This window comes from Nomascus leucogenys, chromosome 11 (assembly GCF_006542625.1).
Source record: "Nomascus leucogenys isolate Asia chromosome 11, Asia_NLE_v1, whole genome shotgun sequence".
Lineage (NCBI taxonomy): Eukaryota > Metazoa > Chordata > Mammalia > Primates > Hylobatidae > Nomascus > Nomascus leucogenys.
The window spans coordinates 48,747,305-48,761,487 of NC_044391.1; the positions used below are offsets into that span (position 1 = coordinate 48,747,305).

General features: G+C 35.7%; 1 protein-coding gene across 11 annotated transcripts in view; it reads right to left on the reverse strand.

The window, feature by feature from the left end:
- Positions 1–777: 777 nt before the first annotated feature.
- Positions 778–14,183, reverse strand: part of MON2 (MON2 homolog, regulator of endosome-to-Golgi trafficking) — a 133,609-nt gene continuing 120,203 nt past the window's right edge. For 9 of the 11 annotated variants that reach the window (XM_030822311.1, XM_030822309.1, XM_030822310.1 and 6 more), the window contains 3 exons: positions 9,449–9,656; positions 6,762–6,844; positions 778–2,341 (listed from right to left, as the gene is read on the reverse strand). In XM_030822311.1, coding sequence (XP_030678171.1) covers positions 2,178–2,341; positions 6,762–6,844; positions 9,449–9,656 — 455 coding nt within the window. In that variant the 3' untranslated portion in view covers positions 778–2,177. The remainder of the gene's footprint in view (positions 2,342–6,761; positions 6,845–9,448; positions 9,657–14,183) is intronic. The other 2 variants (XM_003252731.4, XM_004089598.3) reach the window with 1 other exon arrangement.

A 14,183-nucleotide genomic window follows, 5' to 3' on the forward strand; every position in this document is an offset into this window, starting at 1 on the left:
TCAGGGAATGAATTACTGTAGTGACTCTTGGAGGGTGACAGGAAATATTCTGGAGGAAAAGCCTGTCCAATTATACTACCGAGGGGGCCACCCACTTGCTTCACACTAAGACTGGCATTTATTACCTTATTATATGATATTAACACATTCACTATGTTTATGTTTTGAACTGTAGGGCATGGTCCTAATAAAGCAAGCTTCGGTTCATATAAATGTATATTGCATACACTTGACTCATATTTAACTATTTAATTATCCTAATTGCAACTGATCTGTTATTTCTCAAGAATAGACCATCTTCCTTTGAATAAATGCATGGCAATATTTTTAACATGTTACTGAATCGGTACACTACCCTTGGATTATTCTGTTTCAATGCTTTATCAGTGATTATGTGGATTTTTCTAATCCTCAATTTAACATACCCAAACATAGAAAATAAGTACATAGCTTGATTTTTTACAACTTTAAGGAAAATGCTGAAAGCAGAACTTATGAAATTCCATATTTTACCTTAATTTTAGGTGAAATAATAAAATAGAAATTCAGTAATTCATGTAAATAAAAAATATCCCCTCAAAGACCTTACTACATTTTACAGATAATAGTGCAAATTAAATAATTATACAATTATAATAGCCTCAAAACTGTATCTCAATCATGACTCAATTACAGTATCTTTTTGCAGTTTTATGATTATTCTGGAGAAGCTGAAATTTATAAATTCTATTAAGATCAAAGAACTTCCAATACACTAAAATAATACCGAGACCATTATGATTTCTTATGAATAATCATTGTTTTAAATTTCTTTGTGTCTTCACATAAATTATGAAAATTTAACTCAGAAGAAAAATACTATAATCCATTAAATAAAAAATACAGTGAGCTAGGTCAAAGTCAGTATTTTAAGAAATAATTAAGGTATTGTACTCAAGAGCACTTTTCTTTTTCACTAGGATAGGAAAGTGAGACATAATTAGCATTTTACTCCATGACAGCAAGTTCACTGCACTTCTAAACGCTTGACTATCTCCAAAAATACTTTTCATTGTTTTATTATACACACATATTTTATACTTGTGAGTTAACATAGGTATTTTTCTTGAGAAGACATTACAAAATGAAGCACTGATATGAACAAAACCTCACAGGCAAGATTTTAGAAAATCTGAAATCATCTTGCCTGGGTCATAATTCAAAGACAGTGACAAATGTTGTTAGGGGAAACAAAATCAGTAGAAATATAAAATATGAAAAGTCTTTAAAATCCAGACAGCAAATATAAAAAACAGACAGACTTCAGTGAAAGCTTGGAGAGCTGTTTAAAGAAATGAGGTATGATGAAGTCATAGTGCTACAATATGTATCAATGTATTAAGAACCTATATTTCAAAGTTGCAAAATCAGCAAATCATAAACTATTTGCTGCTGTGTTCACATGACCTTACTGGTCAGATGTTTAATGGTCACTAATAATACATTTAAAATAAGCATGAAGCTAACTGCATGATCATATGGTGAGCTTATCCGCCACATAAGAAGGCAAATTATAAGTAAAACTGTAAGCAAACAATTTTGTATTAATAATAAATAGACCTTTAAGCATTTAACATTATCAATACTTTTAAAATTTAAATAAATGCAACTATTTTATATGGAACTGTACCATTTATTATACACACAAGTATATCAGTTCCCTTTGTTAACAAAGGCTGGTTTTACATAATATGGAATGTTACAGTACCATCTTGCATAAAATTCTAGTACAATTTTGTACTTGAGTAAGGGTGCAAAAACACCAGCCTAATAAATCTGACTGAATTGAAATATCTCTTCTTTCTTTTTAAAAAGTACATCATTAACACACACACCACAAACTGTACATAAGCTCACTTTAAATCACCAATTGGAGATATGGTAGCATGTATACTGTAGTGTTAATTATCCCTCCCATTAGTTTAATTTATTAAAGCCTTACACTGCTGTTCATTCAGGAGCCTTTGTTGATGTGCAAGCCTGTAATATGAATTACTGAACTCAGGTAAGTAGAATTTAAAGGAGGCCAACAGCTGCCAAGAATTATTTGCAGTAAGAAATGTCCTGCTCACAGAAGACTCAGTTAGGAGCAAACATTTTTTAGAATATCTTCCTTCTTTCAAATATATTGTAGCCGGTCAAGATTCTCCATTTTGAACTCTGGATGCTGGTGGTTGCATGAAATCCTTAAAAGGAACTAGTGCCTCTTTAAGTGCAGAACAGACTTCTGAAGAAGAGCAGGTGATGCATTCTACTAAAGTTGGGTATAAGGCAATTACTTGTGCCCAGGTATTTCCATCAACTGTAATGCAAAAGTATAAAACCTCAAAAGGGTGGAATTACATAGCAGAGATTATTCAATTAACATGAACACAATCCTTTAAACTGAATGTAAAGAAAAAACTCTGAAATATGAAGATTCTACAAGCTTGTATCTTTTTATCTTTTTAATTTTTCAAAGATTTCCTGCTATATTTAATAAGGTATGGGAAAAAACATATGCTCAGTGTGCAGTCATCAGTAACAATAAATTTGATAAAGTACATTTTAAATGGTATTTCAATTTGTGAAGGCTCTGAAAGCTAACAAAGCAATTCAGAATAATCCAAACCTTTGTCATTTTTAATGTAATTGGGAGAGGATGTAGTGTACATTTCAAGAATTAGAAAATAACTTTTTCAGTTGTCTGCTAAAAGTAGAAATCTTTTGAAATACAAAATATGTTTAATGATTTTCCCAGTAATATCCTTGACATTACTTTTAATTACAAACTGTCACAAACAGATCCATTCTTATCTTGTACTGTTTGCTAATCTTTAATGTATATCATTAGATGTAGACTTGAGTGGGGAGGAACCATGTCTGCCTTCTTCACCACTATCATGAACAAATAGTACAGCTAAATGCTATTGCTACTAAAAGGGCAAAAGTGTTATATCCCAATTAGTTATATTTTCCTGTAAGTATTGTGCATAATGTTGGGCACCCAATATGCAAGATTTTTTTTAGACTTTTAGATATTTTTAAAATTTTGTGAAACAAGTCTCAAATCTAAGAGGCATTATAGTATTAAAGAAAAATAAATACTATGTGTAGAGAGCTTTGATTCTGTTTTTCACTACAATTTACTGGGTGTCAATTGCCTAAAATTCTTTCTGAAATAAGGCAATGATGGGTGTCCCTGGTCAAGTCATTTAATTTCTCTTTATCTTACTTCTTCCACTGTAAAATAAAGAAATGTGTCTCTCAAACTAGTGTTCTTCAATTTACTTCTTAGGCAAAAGCTCATGATAAAGTAGTTTGGCAGATATTTCATATCTCTCACCTTTTGGAGACTAATTCTTCATATCAATTTATTAAGGGCTTGTAGTAAAAGAACAAATTTAACTTTAACCCAGTGTTCCCTTAATTATGGATTTTTTTTCCATCCAATATCTACTGATATCACACATCATCAATGTTCATGCCTTAGTACATATCTTGGAAAAATGCTATACTGTTAATTTAACCTCTTTTCCCAAACAGGGGCTTCCTCAGGGTGGGTGTGATAAGAAGAAATGGGGAATAGGGCTGATGGGTATTGCTGAGGGTGAGGAGTCAGGCTGGAGCTGTTCTGCTTTTCTCTGTTTTAATATGTTGAGAATTCACATCACATTTCATTTGTAAAAAGAATTTTGCTGCTTAACAGAATACAAAAGTCAAAAAGCCACTGTCTAAGAAGTTTTAAAAATTCTGCTTCAGTTGTCTCCTGTGAAACTTTAATCATTTAACAAAAGATTAGATAGATTGAAACCTGTCTAGGTTGTCCCAGATGGAGAGTCAATTGACCAAATTAACCCTCAGTTTATTACGGTAAAACACAAAATATGTTAAGATGACATCTTAAACTCAAAGGAAGCAACTCAAATTTCTTAAATTAAAATATGTTTTAGGCTGGCGTGGTGGCTCACACCTACAATCCCAGCACTTTGGGAGGCCAAGGCGGGCGGATCACCTGAGGTCAGGCCTGGCCAACATGGTGAAACCCCGTCTCTACTAAAAATACAAAAATTAGCCAGATGCGGTGGTCCCAGCTACTCGGGAGGCTGAGGCTGGAGAATCGTTTAAACCTGGGAGGCGGAGGTTTCAGTGAGCTGAGATAGCGCCACTGCACTCCAGCCTGGGCAACAGAACAAGACTCTGTCTAAATATTCATTTTTGTACAAAATTCATTGTGTACAAATATTCATTTGTGTACAAAACCAGGATGGGGGGGTATTAGAATATGTACTTTGTATTTAGATAATAAACTTCTGGAGGGATCCACAAACTAATAAAAATGGTTGTCTGTGGTAAAGTAAGAACTGGGCAGATAGAGAATAAGGAAAAGATCATATTAAAACTTTTCCCTGTATATCATTTTACAGTTTTGGATTTTTGGACCATGTATATGTATACTACCTATGTAAAATTTTAAATAAAGATCAAGTAAAATGATGAAAACAAAATCTCGGCTGGGGGGCAGTGGTTCATGCCTGCAATCCCAGCACTTTCGGAGGCCAAGGTGGGCAGACTGCTTCAGCTCAGGAGTATGAGACCAGCCTGGCCAACATGGCAAGACCCTGTCTCTACTGAAAATACAAAACAATTAGCAGAGTGTGGTGGCACGTGTCTGCAGTCCCAGCTCCTTGGGAGGCTAAGATGGGAGGATCGCTTGAGCCCAGGAGGTCATCGCCGCAGTAAGTGCAGATCACACCACTGCACACCAGCCTGGGCAACAGAGCGAGAACCTGTCTCAAAAAAGATAAAAAACAAAAAATCTCCCCAAACAAAAGTAAGTCTAAGAAATGCATCTTCTCTTACTAAAAAGCCCCAAAACAAATAATGAAGTCATTCTTTTTCTTAATAAAGCTTACCACAGCTTTCTAAAATGTTATATCATCTTATATGTTTACATTCAATTTAAATTTTCACTTCATAGATCGAGACATAATTCAAACTCCATTAAACAATTTTTTAACATTCATTTAGTTAGATCATCTATTACTACACTGCCTTATACATATAACCTGTTGGCTTTGTAAAAAAGCCTGAGTTTTTGCTTCCTTTTCTCTCTTTATACACATTCTGGCTCTTTTTTTTTTTTTTTTTAAAAGATGGGGTCTGACTACATTGTCCAGGATGGTCTCAGACTCCTAGGCTCAAGCAATCCTCCCACCTCAGGCTCCCAAAGTGTTGGGATTACAGGTGTGAGCCACTGTGCCAGCCCAGAACACTTTTTTAAGAAAACCCAAATCTGAACTCTAATGGGATAAATTCAGGACAGTGCCCCAGGCTTTTTCTTAGAAATTCCATCCATCCCTTTGGGTTGAACAAATACAAGTGTACTGCCTCTTAAGATTTAGTATAATACCCTTTCTAGGCCAAAGTACCAATGGGTGAATTTTAACAAAAGAAAAATACGTATTTACTCCACTTACATAATAGTTGACAGGAATAAATATCCTACAACTCATTCATTAGTAATCTACTGGGAATCTACTTTTTTCTTGGATATTAAAAGTAATGCTCCTTAAGGTGCCAATCTGCCACAAAATAAGAAGCTTGTGCCAGAATGTAAACCAACACACAGTTTTCTTCTTTACCAATGTCTTCTTGTATAAAAAAATGTCAGCTGAACCAAGCAGTGTGTTTAGTGACACATCTGATTTATATTCTGATGCCAGCTCACTATCTTGTCCCAGACCAGTAACAAAACTGTTGAAGCCAATCAATGGCTGGTCCAACAAACCATACTTTGAAAAGCAGTGTTGTAGAGGATTCAAAATAGAACAAAACATGGTCTGAAAAGCCCCTCAAAAATCTTAACAATGTAAAGGGAGATGAGTCATGTACATGCATAATTGTAATACAAATAGAGTGCCACGAGACAAGTACACATAAAAACGCTTTGCATTCAATGAAAAGACAAATTATTAGAATTATAAGATTAAAAACAAGGTTTAAAAGTAGGGTGTTATTCCAAATAGATTGATACAAGCTGGATAATGGAATAAACAAAAGGTTGGAAAAATTTGGGAAGATTGAGAATTTTAGTTTAGTGGAGAGTAGGGGAAATGAAATCTACAGTGGGAAATAAAGTGTGACTAGAATGGAGTCAGACTGCAGTATTCTTTGCAATTTGGTAGGAAACGGTAAATGAAAAATATTTTTTTGCTTTGAGAGGATGAGGAAATAAATGATCAAAGCCTTACTATAGAAAAATCATTTCCGGCTATCATGTAAAGAATGGACTGGAGAGGAATGAACAACAGAAAGTGCAAACAAATGAGAAAGAATGGTAAAAATGATTCAAAGTTATTTACACAGTTTGTATCTATAAAGTAAATCAGTACAAATAGAAGATAAAGCCCTTTTCCACCTGTCCCCAAATAAGTCAATTATCTTCTACATTAAAAATATATGAAATATGGATTGTTCTTGCAATAACCTGACTTCAGAACAATATAGTAAAAAAAAAAAAAAGTCAGGTAGACTGCTTCATAAAAAATGAAAACATCACAAATTAATTTTACTTAATTGACATCCTAATGGACTTGATGCTTTGTTGTCATGAGAACTGGAGAAAAGAAGTCTAATGACTGTTATGGTCCTATAATTCAGTTAAATTAACAGACAAAAGTCCATCACAAATAGAACATAAATGTTACGAATTTAGAATAACTGAGTTTCTAAGCACTTACCATTCTCAGGCTGAGTTTTCTTAAGTGAATCAATGAGAGTACTGACTGCTTTTAAAACAAATATAATTTCTGTTACTTGTTGCCTAAAAAAGAGATAGGAAATCATTTCCATTAAGATTTTAAAATTGCCAGGTATGTTTGTTTTTTTAAACTAAGTTTGTACAAATAGATGAACTTTTGAAAAATACTGAACACAATACAATGCAAGGTTAATGTTAGTTTTAAATTCATATAAAAGTAAAAATCATTGAATTTGTATGTACTTCAGTGTGCAAATCAAATTTGCAGTCATTCTTGCCATGACTTATCAATTAATAAAGGGGTGGGGCAATCTACTCCTGAAAAATTAAATTTATTTGTAAGATATTTCACATAACTACTTAAAATTAAAACGTTTTATTTTTATTTATTGATTTTTTGAGACAGGGTCTTGCTCTGTCACTTAGACTGGAGTGCAATGGTGAGATCACAGCTCACTGTAGCCTTGACTTGGGCTCAAGTGATCCTCCCACTTAGCCACCCGAGTAGCTGGGACTACAGGTGCATGCCACTTTGTCTGGCTAATTTTTTTTTTTTTTTTTTTTTAAGTAGAAACAAGGTCTTGCTATGCTGCCCATGCTGGTCTTGAACTCCTGGGCTCAAGTGATCCCCCTGCCAAGTGATCCTCCTGCCTCGGCCTCCTAAAGTGCTGGGATTACAGGCATGAGCCACTGTGCCCTGCCCTTAAAACATTTTATAATATATGCTTTTAAAACTTCTCTGCAAGTTTTTTTTTTTTTAAACTAATTAGTACTGAAAGAGATTTGCCAAAGCTTAAATGGAAACAGACTGCTATTACCACATGGCATGTATTTTACCATGCTGTTGAAAGTATATTCAAAATTACAGTGGTACTTATTTAACTTTCTAATACTACAAACAAGAAACATTCTGGAAATCAATCCTAAGGTAGCACTATTTGGAGACATCAGCAATGAAGAATGAACTTGGGGTAAAGGGTCAACAAGAGTACCTTGATTCCCTTCTTTCTCCTCATAGAAACAAAGCTCTTCTGGTCTCTGGTCCGCCCTCATCCCTCCCCATTCCTGGTGTGCCCCATTCCTGGTGTGCCCCATTCCTGGTGTGCATCTCTGTTATTCTACAGATAAGACTTTCTAATACCACGTCAGGGTACTATTTCAAGACTCCCTATTGTAAGCATTGAAGTATTTTATTGTGTTGCAATGTAGCTTTTTAGAAAACAATTAAATGATACTGCAACAAACACAGAATGATACAATATAACTTCATAGGACAATTACAAATAAGGCTCAATTTAAAGGTAGTAGTTAAAAAGTAAAGACTTAGAACGTTAAAAAATAAAGTGAAAGTTTTCTTCTGAAATCAAATAATATTTTATAATATATAAATATGTTCTAACAATATTCCACTCAAAACAACCTTTTACCACATTTCCAAGTATACTTCAGAAATCAATTTTCAGTCATGCCTATAACCAAATTACTAACATCTGTCTTTGGAGTGTTTTTGTGTATAAATTTGAGTATAAGGAGTTATAATTTAAGTTCTAGAAATTCAAAATACACTGGATCCTAAAAGAAGAAATACAAATAGCTAATATGCATTGGTAATTAAAAAATGAAAGCAAAGTACCACATGACTATTTTTCATTCATCAAATTAGAAAAAGATAAATGATAAACTGGCAAATAATTTAAAAATGCTAAAAATTGAGGAAAGGGACATTCACACATTCCTGGGAGAACGTAAATTGGTATAAATCTCTGTTGGGAAATTTGGTTAATGCATATCGAAAGCTATAAAATGTCTGTGTCTTTTGACAGGTCAATTCCAACTTCAGAAATTCATTATAAGTAAATTAAAATGTGCACAAAGATTTAACACTGGTGATCTGCCTCTCCAATCCTACCTTATGAGATGGAAACAATGATTTTTGTCTTTCCTGACTTTGGTAACTTTGTTTTCCCATGTTATTTTCTGTTTGCTTCATTAGTTATGCCTTAAACTCTAATTTCCACATTAAAAAAGTAAATTTGCAACCTAACCCTAATTTATGACTGTATCCTTTGTTGAATTCTGGTCTGTACTCCAACTCTGATTAGCCTTGGCTGACCAGAAAAGCCTAGTGCCCCTTCCACTGACACAGCTTGAACAGATGAGAAATAAATCAGTTTAGGTCCATGGGCTTAATTAAGCAGATTGGATGAAAAGAAGACCTAAGATCAGGCTAGCTGACACAGAGAGAAACCTGCAAATGACTGTAAAACAAACTAGGATATTCCTAAAATATGATTTATGATTTTCACTTTAGAGAAATAATATCATGTGTTCATAGAGATCCACAAGTCCTTATCCAGAAATCTCTGGAAGAAGATATAATTTGGAATTCAGTTTATTTTTTTTTAATTCAAAAAGGTAATTTGGTACCTATGTATCATATGTTACATAACCTCCATGAGGGATCTAAAAAAGCACCCCATAACAAAACATGTTAATATATCTGCAGGAAAACCGGTGAATATTTACACCATATGGGATAAATAAGATTATAAACAACTTCAGCTTAGTTCAGATCACTTACAAAAACACTTGCTTTTCAGAGTTTTCCTTGTTATCAACAATTAGTACAACAATACATTTATTTCTTTAATAAAATGAAATATATACCTTGGAAGAGGGCATTTACCACTTAATCTTTCATCCTCTATATAGCGATGCAGTACATCTTGGGACCTCTTTAAAAGCACTGAGAGTGCCATTCGTGAGATGTAGCCTTCTTGAGGTGTTGTGACTTTATTACTGAAGGAAAACTGGAGTAATGTTTCAAAACACATTTTAGAAAATTCCTCTCTCAAACGAATATCAATCTCTGCTTCTGTAAAATTAACAAATTTTGATGGTTAATAAAAGTTAAATCAATGAGCTTTAATGATAACAATGCTTAGCAAACTAGGAATAGAGAGAAATTCCTCAATCTGGTAAAAGGCACCTAGAACAACCTATAGCTAATAGCATACATATAGTGAAATTGTGTTGTGTGTGTGTGTGTGTGTGTGTGTGTGTGTGTAGAGAGAAACAAATTCTCCCTCACAAGATCAAAAACAAGGCAAGATCCTCATCACTTCTATTCAACATATTTGTTGATTTGGTCTTTCTATACCATAAAACAGCACTATAAAATATACTTTACAATAGTTTTTCATGTGGTCAAGCTTGCAGTAATCTCTTTTTCTCTCTTTTTCCCTCTCCTAGCAACTTCTTTCCTGGAACGTGACCTCTGCTCCAGTCCGGCAGTTGCTCTGTAGACACGCTGTTCTGCTATATCCTGAAACTAGTCTTTGCCGTCACCCTGGAAATTGTTTCCATTCTCTCTTGAGTTAGATCCCACTTCCAAGATCTCCTTTTTTTTTTTTTTTTTTGAGACGGAGTCTCATTTGTTGCCCAGGCAGGAGTGCCGTTGTGTAATCTCAGCTCACCGCAACCTCTGCCTCCTGGGTTCAAGCAATTCTCCTGCCTCAGCCTCCTGAATAGCTGGGACTACAGGCACGTGCCACTACACCCAGCTAATTTTTTGTATTTTTAGTAGAGACGGTGTTTCACTGTGTTAGCCAGAATGGTCTCGATCTCCTGACCTCGTGATCCGCCCGCCTTGGCCTCCCAAAGTGCTGGGATTACAGGCGTGAGCCATGGCACCCAGCCTCATGCCTTATTTTTCCTTGGTTTACTACTTTGCTTTTACAGAGCATATTTTGAAGTAGCTTCCTAAGAAACAATCAATGAGAAGTAAACTTTTGAGAGCATGTACGTCCGAAATGTCATATATTATGGTACTCAAAAATGTACCCTGCAGCATCAGCATTACCAGAGAACTTGTTAGAAATGTAAATTCACATGCCGCCCAGTCTTACTGAATCAGAAATTCAGGGGGTACAACTCAGCAACTGCTTGTCCTCTAGTTGATTATGATGCATGCTGAAATTGGAGAATTACTGCTTTACACTCATACTTGGCCAACAGTATGAGTTTTAACATGGAGCTTCCATGTTAAAAGTCCTTTCCATTTACAACTCTAAAACCACTGCTTCAATGTCTTTTAGAATCCAATACTGCCTCTGAGAATTCCACTGTCCGTTTTTTTTTGTTTTTTGTTTTTTTTTTTTTTTTTGAGACAGTCTTCATTCTGTCACCCAGGCTGGAGTGCAGTGGCGTGATCTCAGCTTACTGCAACCTCCGCCTCCCAGGTTCAAGTGATCCTCCCACCTCAGACTCCCAAGTAGCTGGGATTACAGGCATGCACTACTACACCCAGCTAATTTTTGTATTTTTTTTTTTTTAGTAGAGACAGGGTTTCACTGTGTTGACCAGGATAGTTTCGAACTCTTGACTTCAAGTGATCCACCCGTCTCAGCCTCCCAAAGTGCTGGGATTACAGGCACGAGCCACTGTGCCTGGCCTCCAATGTCTTTTATACTGTACTTTTTTTTCTTCTTTCTGAAATCTTTTAGGGTCTTCTCTGTATCCCAGGTATTCTGATATTTCATAATGACATGCCTGATTGTGGGTCTTTTTTCTTTCACTGTTTTTGATACTGACTATTTTTAATCTGGAAGTTTTGTTCTTCAGTTCTTCATTTTATTTCTTTGATAATTCCTTCTCCTAGATTTTCTTTGTTCTCTGTCAGATGTTAGGCTCCCTGGATTCATTTTACTTCTCCTTTCAACCTTTCACTGAACTTGTCATCACATCTTTAGTTTCTATGAGTTCTTTCTTGCCTTGTTTTTTTGTTTTTGAGATAGAGTCTCTAGTCTGTCACCCAGGCTGGAGTGCAGTGGCGTGATCACAGCTCATTGCAGCCTTGTTCTCCTGGGCTCAGGTGATCCTCCCACCTCAGCCTCCCAAGTAGCTGGGACTACAGTCATGAACTACCTTGCCCAGCTAATATTTGTATTTTTTGTAGAGATGGGGTTTTGCCATCTTGCCCAGGCTTGTCTCAAACTCCTGGGCTCAAGTGATCCTCCTGCCTCGGCCTCCTGAATGCTGGGAATACAGGCCTGAGCCACCGTGCCCAGCCTTCTTTCTTTTTCTACTGCTCCTTTTACATAGCATTTTTTAAACTGTTTCAATGGTATAGTCTTTTATCTCTTTGATCATCCTAACTGGTTTTATGTTTTCAGTGACTCTGCATTTTATCTGTTTCCTTCCAATTTCTTTTACTCCCTCTTCATTTGTTTTGGTCTCTTTTGTGTTAGAGAATTTCCTCAAATGTCTGTGAGCTCTGACTATCAGATCATACTTAAAAGCAAAAGGCCAACCATCACTGGAACCTCTGTTTACAGGTTGGCCTTGTTTAAGCAAAGAACAGTTTTGTATGTATATGTTTAAAGAAAACGCCAAGTTTTTTTTTTAAATGAAAACTATAAACTTTATTTTTCAACATAAGCTCAATCAAGTTCAAGACACTTTTGTAAGCGATGATACCAGCCATTTAGTTTATCCGTAAAAAACTGAGGTCCTGGGAATTTAACCATGTCAATGCTGTCTTTTTTACATTATTGACTGAAGAAAAAGGCTGTCCTTCAATGGTATTTTAAGATCCAAAACAAAAAGAAAACAAAAGGAGCCAAATTACAACTGTAAAGTGGATGCCTAATGATTTCCCATTGAAACTCTTACAAAATAGCCCTTGTCTGATGAGAGGAATGAGCAGGAGCATTGCTGTGGTGGTGAAGGACTCTCACATGAAGCTTCCCAGGTGTTGGAAAACTCCAAGTTAATGCTGAGAAGACATGTGTCATTTGGCAAAGTCACTGAAAGAATGTCCATGCACCTTTCTTGTCTTGGTAAATTTAATACTATACATAGCAAGATATATTATCAGAAAACTGCCAGTAAAAGTATACTTGGTAACTCAATAGCCCTTATTTAACTTTGAACATTTATACTACTAATTGTGAATATTGTTCTTCATGTGTATTTTATTAAAAATTAAATATTTTCACATACTCTTAATAATAAAAAGTTGGCTACGTTAAGATAAGCAGGCTTTAAAATTTTCCCCAAGATTCTCACGTTTGCTAAACCCGCACTTCACCAGGCCAGTTTTAAAAACTGTTTGTTTCGGCTAGAAAAAAGAACTAGTACGTGAAGTGAGCGGTATGAGAGACATCTAGTGGTCAAACTGTACACATAAATGCTCTTTAAAATGCTCAGCACAAAATAGGGGAAGCTAGTTAAGGCTCTAGTAAATTCTGAGGATTAAGGATCTGCATGGCACAAATTTACAGTTTCTTTTTTCTTTTTGAGACAGTCTCGCTCTGTCGCCCAGGCTGGAGCGCAGTACTGTGATCCCGGCTCACCGCAACCTCCGCTTCCCGGATTCAAGCAATTTTCCTGCCTCAGCCTCCTGTGTAGCTGGGATAACAGACACATGCCATCACACCTGGCTAATTTTTGTATTTTTAGTGGAGACAGGGTTTCACCGTGTTGGCCAGCTGGTCTTGAACTCCTGACCTTAAGTGATCTGCCCATCTCAGCCTCCCAAAGTGTAGTTTTTAAATCATATATACATATATATGAGACAAGAGTCTTGCTCTGTTGCCCAGAGTGCACTCTAAAATGCAGTGGTACAATCATAACTCTGTCACCTCGGCCTCCTGGGCTCAGGCCATCCCACTTCAGCCACCCGAGTATCTAGGACTACAGGCATGTGTCACCATGCCCAGCTAATTTTAAATCTTTTGTAGAGACAGAGGCAGTCTCACTATGCTGCCCAGGCTGGTCTCAAACTCCTGGCCTCAAGCGATCCTCCCACCATGGGATCCCACCTAGCGATCCCAGAACACTAGGATTATGGGCATGAATCACTGCACCTGGCTGATACCACAATTTAAGACTTGAGCTCAGGTTTAGAAAAAGAGAATAACAAACAGTAATTGATATATAAGTTCCCAATTAAGACAGCATGATATAATGAAAAGAAGCATGTAGTTCTTTTTAAGCATGAATTTAGCCTCTGGCCCTAAGATTGTGAGCAATTTTTTTTCAACCTTTCTAAATCAATTTTCTTTCCTGTAATATGGTCGTACCTATCCTCACAGAAATGTTGTGAGAAATGGTATAACATTCTAGCATAGTATATTGTACATAGTTGGCACTGAGTAAATGTTAATTCCCTTAAAAAATGTTGAGGCATCTTATTTTTTTAAATGAACTCTGTAATTTATAGTCCTGAGAAGATGGTATTAATATCTCCATTTTAAAGATTACAAAACTGAGACTCAAAAGTTAATTGACTGCTAAGTGGCAGAATATACATTCATATTTTTATATTCCTCTCCAATCCATGACTTCACAAAACTGGTAACTTGTGTCAGCCTGCAGTGACACCCATGGATTCCATAAA